Source organism: Falco naumanni, chromosome 11 (assembly GCF_017639655.2).
Source record: "Falco naumanni isolate bFalNau1 chromosome 11, bFalNau1.pat, whole genome shotgun sequence".
In the NCBI taxonomy this organism is placed as follows: domain Eukaryota; kingdom Metazoa; phylum Chordata; class Aves; order Falconiformes; family Falconidae; genus Falco; species Falco naumanni.
The window spans coordinates 24956364-24963549 of record NC_054064.1 but is presented as its reverse complement, the minus strand read 5'-3'; the positions used below and the strand labels follow the sequence as shown (position 1 = coordinate 24963549).

General features: G+C 60.8%; 1 protein-coding gene across 1 annotated transcript; it reads right to left on the bottom strand.

The window, feature by feature from the left end:
- Window positions 1-659: 659 nt before the first annotated feature.
- On the bottom strand, window positions 660-6987 carry LURAP1 (leucine rich adaptor protein 1). The gene is made up of 2 exons (XM_040611170.1): window positions 6718-6987; window positions 660-3359 (listed from the first exon to the last, which is right to left on the bottom strand). The coding sequence occupies exons 1-2, from the start codon at window positions 6916-6918 to the stop codon at window positions 2670-2672; spliced, it is 891 nt and encodes a 296-aa protein (XP_040467104.1). The 5' UTR covers window positions 6919-6987; the 3' UTR covers window positions 660-2669.
- Between the last annotated feature and the right edge of the window lie 199 nt (window positions 6988-7186).

Sequence of the window (7186 nt, the reverse complement as noted above, 5' to 3'; positions counted from 1 at the left end):
AGCTCACAGTTTCAAAGCCAGGAGCTAGAGGGGACGCTGAGGCTGGGATGGTAGGGCTGGATAATCCACTTTCGTTTGCTTTGGAAAGACTGATGTTTGCATGAGCACCGGCTCCAGTGGTTTTAAGGGACCCACCCAGGAGCAAATCCCAACAGCCTGAAATGAGAGCTGTGGCTGCTGGGCTGGAATAAGTCTGTCCTACACCCAGACCCCCCCTGCACATCCCGGTGGAGGAGGCCACAGGAGCCAAGGCTGCAGCTGCAGAACAAGGGAAGCAAACAGAGACAAGGCTAACAGGGCTGGCAAACACCTGGAAAGATCTTCCTTGGAAATCTGGGACAGGAAGGATAAAGTTGCTGTAGCTGGAGACATAGTTCAGCCGAGCTCAATATGTCCCATTGCCCAGAGAGCCAGTCACACCAGAATCCTCACTCCTGGCAGACACACTCTGGTACCCAGCTGCTTCGGGAAGCGTGACTTTATGTGTCACCACCCTGATGCGAGAAGGGACAGATCCCTGGACATGTGGTCTGTGCCTGTTTTGGGACCAAACCTGCCCTGCCTGCAGAGCTGCCACAGGCTCCAGGGTGTTTCAGCCCAGAGCCTCTCCCCTTCCACTAGAAAACCCCGTAAGCTCGGCAAAGCATTGACCAGTGGCCTGGGAGAAACACTACCATTTATTAAATCAGCTATTTTTTGTTGAGAATGATTTTAACAGTACTGGAGGACTTACCCTGTCTCCCCCAGGGACCCTCAGCTGATTCATTGCATGCAGGGCTAGAAGGAAAGCGGGGAACAGCCAGCCTTGGGGGACATGGTGGCTCAGCAGCAGCAGCAGAGCACAGGGAGCCACGAGCTGGAGCTGCTCGCAGCCAAGCATGGCTGCTCCAGGGCAGGCAGATGGGATGCTCGCATAGGGCAACCCGGTTCTGGTTTGTTGGGATTCCCTCAAGTCCTCAGCAGGTGCCATCTCCAGGAATTTTGGACATTGTCCTGCTTTCCATGTCCATCTGGGCAAGCCCTAAGGATTTGCAGGGGAAGGGAAGGTGCTCGGGGGTCTCGGCACAGAGGGTAGTTTCCACTGAAGATGCTGCTTGAGAGACAGAAAGCTGAACCTGTTGTGCACCCAGCCACCTTCCCAATCACAGCCAGGCCACATCTCATATCTAGAAAGAGTCACAGCCAGGCCTTCCCTCTCTCTTCACTTCCCATGGACATCAGATGTTGTCCCCACTCCCACCACCCACCCCAGCAAAGAAAGAGCCAGGCTGCCACCCAGGCAGGCAGAGGAACAACAGCGCTTGTGGCAAGAGCAAAGCTGTGACAGCACTTGGCTAGGGAAGGATGCACCCGTGGGTTGTGAAGCCAAGACCCTCCAGGCTTGTCCACACATGTGGAAGAGCCCCTCTCCTTGAAGCAGGTGGTTGCAGGATACTCAGGTCCTTCCTTGCATCATCTGGTGAAGGCAGCAGGTCCTGCCCAAGCTCTCGCACAGCTCCAGCCGCAAGCCATGCTCTACAAGCCAGCAAAGGGTGTGCTGGGAGGTATGGTGGGCAGACAGTAAAAGGCACAGGCAGAAGCCAAGGCTAAAAGGACAGAGGAGATGTCTCCAGTGCAGGTTGCTGCAAATCCACCCCGACAGAGGAGGCTCACGTTTCTGGTTGCTGGTAGGAAGCAGAGAACCTGACACCACTCATCACACAGATGGAGATGCCAGCCATCACCCCCATCACACTGCGCCAGGGGAAAGCAAGAGCCTTTCTGAGTCTGAACCCCACAGGCTCCATCAGGCTGCCTGTACTTCCACCACAGCCCAGGGTTTATTGCAGGACCTGGTCCCAAGGTGGAAGACGGTCCAGAAACAAACTGGGAGAACTGGATCTCCGTCTCCCACCCAGTGCTTTGCCCCTCTCATGTAATCACATCGGGGAGGGAAGTCTGCACCATCATCCTTCCCGCAGAGGGCAGACAAAGGATCCCCAGCCCAACAGAAGCAGCTACAGTGACCTCCCTGATCAGGCTTCAGATCGGCTTCGCAGAGGCATTTAAAGCAGGCAAGGCTTCACCTCAGGGAGGGGGGGTTTAGCTGCCACCACATGCTGCGGCCACATCCCAGGTGCTCCACGTCGACTCTACCCTGGATGGACACTGGCCTTGAAGATGATGATGGAAATGAGCACATCCTACAGGGATGCCCTGCTGATGGTCCCACCCCGCACCTCGCATGCTGGTGCCACTGAGCTGTGGCTGTATAGCAGCATCTCCCGTCCTCTCTGGGTAGCCAGCTTGGGGGCAGTGCTTGCAGACAGGAGAATGAGAATTTGAGGGGAGAGGTCCCAGGAGTCCCACTGTCCCAGGTTTCCCCACCAACCCTTCCCTGCCACCAACACCAAGGACAACACAGGAGTAACCAGCCACCTGCAAGCATCACCCCAGAACAAAAGATTAGATTTACAGGGACCCACCTCATCCCACCTCCCAGAAATTTGCCACAGGGCAGGCGTACCATCCCTTAGGGCTGTATCACCAAACACTGATGGGGGGAACAATGCAATACCATCAAGCCAGCCTGCCCACCCTCTCTCCAGCCACCCCAACTCTCCCAAGAAGAGACAACTGAAGCAGAGCGCGCAGTTGGGACAGCTGGAGTGGGAAGGTGAAGCCACAGGCTACAAGAATGTCACATCATCCTGAGACTGGAGCCAGCGCCAGTGGGCATCGTACTCCACGTGCAGTTTGCTGTTGAGTTTGCAGTTCTCGAAGTCAGCCTCGGCTTTCCAAGCCTTCCCACCCAGGTTCCCCTTCCCCAGCCTCTCCCTGGCCCCCGATGGCAATTTGGTGTCTCTGTCTGGTTCCAGAGAGGAGGGCTGCTGGCCCAAATACCCGTTGGCCACCTGGGGCTCCTTAGCGAACCGGTGATCCTGAGGCAGCCTGGGTGGGGAGAGGTCCACATGGGGCCACTCGTGCTCCGCTTTGCCCTTCTCTTGCTTTGCAAGACCCCTCTCGGGGTCGATCCTGACCCAGTCCTGCTCTGCCCTGACCAGGGCTCTGCCCGGTGTGGATGCAACAGCAGTTTCAGTGGCGTTTTGGGAATACTCATCCATGTCATCGGCCAAGGTGTCCAGGTAGCTACCAACAGAGATGCTGTCCAGCCTGTCGTTGGGGTCCTGCAGGCTGTCCCAGCTGCCCCGCCGCGAGGCCGCCTGGCTCTCCACCAGGCTGTACTGGCTGCTGGCAAGGCTGCTGCAGCGGCTGGTCAGGGTGCTCCTCTCCTCCAGCAGCCACTTCACTGCCTCAATGCCCTCGTTCACCACCACCAGCTGCTGCAGGATCTTCACGTCGACTGCTCGCAGGTAGGCCTGGTGGGGAGACAGAGAGTGCGGGGTTTTTGGGGGACCAAGGTGACCCAGGTGGCCAAGGGCCACCCCGAGTCCCAGCCCTCCCTGGCAGAGGTGTCACCACGGTGGCTGCAGGTCTCCTGAGTTGCTTGATGAACAGCATGGCATGGGGGAACACCTTGCAGGGAACCATACCAGGGGATCCTGTCCAAGACCCAGGGACACAGCTGTTGGGGACCAATGACTTACGGCACCCACCAGCCGCCACCACCCTGGGGGAAATAAATCCAGGGCACTTATGTCACTGTCTCATGTAGGGACAGAGGTAAGCAAGGAACTGGAGGCCCTGGGTCTAGATCTGAGCCCAGAGCATTCCCCAAGCCCTGGGAGGCTGCTGGCAGGGCAAGAGGACCAGGCAGGGGCATTGCTCAGGGCAAGGGTCGGGCTGGACTGTCAGCACCTCCCTGGGCTGTTTCGGTCAGGTCCCATCCTACATTTACTTCCCCTCCTCTAGGATCTGATCCAAGCCTGGTGACAATGTGATGCAGCAGGATTTGGAGCCTGAGACACAAATCAGTCCCGAAACAGGGGAGAGCGGGGTGGGGGGACACAGGCATTGCTGATCACACCACTCGCCTCGGCAGCTCCTGCCCCTCCGAGCCCAGGGAAGCTCATTGCAAAACTTCAGTTGCTGCAGAAACATCTGTTTTCCTAATGGAAAGCCCCGCGTGCCAAGACATTCCTGTCTGTGTGATACTGGCCGCTGAAAGCCACTGGATTTCCCCTGTACAGGACGCAAATATTTTGCCAGGAAAGGGAATAAAGTGGCAATGTGGGGTGAGGGAGAGAAACCCATTGCAGGACAGGTACAGGCATCCTGGGAGCTGCTGATGGCCATGGACTCATTCATGAACACACCCTGTCCCCAGCACCAGCAAGCTGTGACGGAAATCCACACGATCCCCCGGGATCATTTCTAAGCACAGTGCCCAGTCCCCAGCATCCGGTACCCTCGGAGTCACCCGCCCGCCCATGAGTGACCTGCTGGTCTCTCAAGACCTCTGTCTCCAGTCCCACAGCGTGTGCAGCAGTAAAAGCATCCAAAGAAGAAGCCTGGGAAAACTCCAGTCAGGGTTTTGGCATGTGACACCTCTCAGTCCAGAGGACACACAAAACACAAAGGGGGAGGGGAAATTTGTAGAGACCCCACACCAACCCCCCATTCCCTCCCCACGCTCCTCAAGCTGGATTTAAATAAAAAAATAACAGTGAAGTGCCCGGACTGGGGCAGCAGCCAGCTTCGAAGTGCAGAAACTTCCTTTCTAGGCAAGTTATTTCAAAAACTGCCTACAACGGATTTTTCTGCACGCACTGCTAAAGCATTTGGCCTTGGCAGGGACAAGGCACAGGAGGAGAAAGGCTGGGAACCCCGATAGGAGGGGGTTCCTCATTTTTCTCTGCTTCATGCAACTGTGGCTATCAGGGATGCCAGGGGAGCCACCCCAAAAGCAGAGTGTATGAGAACACTCCCCGCTTTCCGTATCATTCGCTGGAAAGAGTCAGCCACGGATTTGCTGCTACTTCAGGCCAGTTTGACCCCCACTGTTGCACCCCCAGAAACTCCCTCTCCAGCAAACCAAGGTTACATAGGAGGAAACCTAGGTCCAGTTGCTCTCTATGTTCCTCCAGGTGCAGTGATGGGTACACCAAGTCAACCTCATATCAGGAACAGCCACACTCCTCCTCATGCTCTCTAGAGGCAGGCAGAGGGGACAGAGCATCCCCCCCCAGAGGGGGGTACAGTCTCGCTCCCCTCCCCAGCATGCAGGAAACCTGCAGGCACCTTCTCCCTTCAAGGCACTGAGCCCCAGAGATAAAACATCCTCCTCGAACCAGGAGGCAAGAGTGGGAATTTGCCACCTTCTCCTCCCACCACTCACTCCCAGGCCAGCTTCTCCTCTGAGCACTGTGTTTGCTGGTCTCTGCTGCTGGGAGGGGAATTCTGGTCCCTGTTCACAGGGATGGGGAAACGGGGGGAGCCCTGTGCTGGGTTTGGGGCACTCGGGTGCCATTTCCAGGCTGCTGACCTGGGTGTGAGGGGTTAACAGTGGGGGTCAAACTGGCCTGAAGTAGCAGCAAATCCATGGCCAACTCTTTCCAGCGGATGATACGGAAAGCGGGGAGTGTTCTCATACACTCTGCTTTTGGGGTGGCTCCCTTGGCATCTCTGATAGTTGCATGAAGCAGAGAAAAATGAGGAACCCCCTCCTATCGGGGTTCCCAGCTTTTCTCCTCCTGTGCCTTGTCCCTGCCAAGGTCAAATGCTTTAGAGCAGCCCATTCTTCGCTGGCTGGTGAGAAGAGCCAGGGCAGAGAAAGGAAAAGCCTTTCCGAGCCGAGGTGGGTAACGCCCGGCCAAAGCCAGACCTTGCAGAGCGAGGGCTGAACCTGCCGGCACCCGGGCAGGGCAAACCGCACGGCTGCGTCCCCCTCCTCCGAGCCACCGACCCTCTCCTCGGTCGGAGGGAGGGTGGAAGCTTTTACACCAGCGATTTACACCACTATTGAACGGGGCAAAGCGTCGGTGCGGGTGGCTCTGGCTGGGCAGGCGCAGCTCCGTGGGCGGCGGGCAGGGATGCGGGGGTATTCAGGCTGTTTCCCGAGGGAAACGCTGCTCATTCCCGCCCACTCGGCGTGTGTGTGCGTGGGAGAGTCCCTTCCCCCAGCAGCACTTGAACCCATTGCCCAATCTCGCCACGTTTCCCTGAGGCGCAGGCACCGCCGGCATTTGCTCCTCCACGAACAGAGGAGGCGAGAAGGCTGCCACCGGCACCCCCCGGTCCCCGGGAAGGGCTGCCCCCGGAGCCCAACCCTTTACTAGCCACTGGAGAAGCCCCAGCAGGAAGCGAACCCCGGGAAAGCTCCCAGCACTGCCTGTGCCTTGTCACCCTGGGAGTGACACCCGGGAGGTGGGGGGGGGCACGGACGGACGGATGGACGGGGACACCCGCCACCGTGCCCTTGGCGAAGGTCCCCGCCCTGAATCCTGATCCCGGGGACAGCCCGGTCCCGCCGGAGCCAGCGCCTGGGGGTGCGCGGGGTGAAGGGGGGCAGGACGGAGGGGGCCGGGGGGCCGCCGGGGGGCTGCTGCGGACACAGAAAGGCCGGAGGGGGGGTATGAGCTGCGGGCTGTTAACCTGTGCAGGGAGGAGCAAAAGGGGGGGTGTCCCCCAGAATGCAGACGGAGCGCAGGGCACTACTGGGGGCTGCTACGGGGGGGGCGGCAAGCAGGCACCCGGGGGACACGCAGTTACCCCGGGGGCGGCGGGGGACAGCTACCGGGGGGCGGCAGGCGGTGCCCCCGGCGCCGCGGGACTCACCAGCTCGAGGCGGAGCGCCCGGAGGCGGTCGGCGAGCGGCGGGCGGGCGCCGTGGGCCGGTGCGGGCGGCGCAGGCGGTGCGGGCGGCGCGGGGGCGGTCTCGGCCCGCAGCCCCCGCAGCAGCCCGGCGGGCGGCCGCCGTCCCACCTTGCTGGCCAGCTCCCGCAGGTCGGCGGGCAGCGCCTCCCCGCCGCCCTCCATGCGGGTGGGGCGGCGGCGCCGGGGCGGCGGCCGCGCTGTCACCCCCGGCCCGAGACCCGGCCCCGCCCCGCCCCGCCGCGCCGGCCCCGCCCCCCGCCCCGCCCCCGCTCCACCTGCCCGCACACGGCCGCCGCCGCCGCCGCCGGGGGGGGGCCGCGCACCAGCGAGGTCCGCCGGGGAGCGCAGAGCGGCGCGGGGGGGCGGGGCCCGGGGCGGGGCCGGCGCTGGCCCCGCCCCGGCCCCGCCCCCCCCGCGGCGTCTCTGCGGC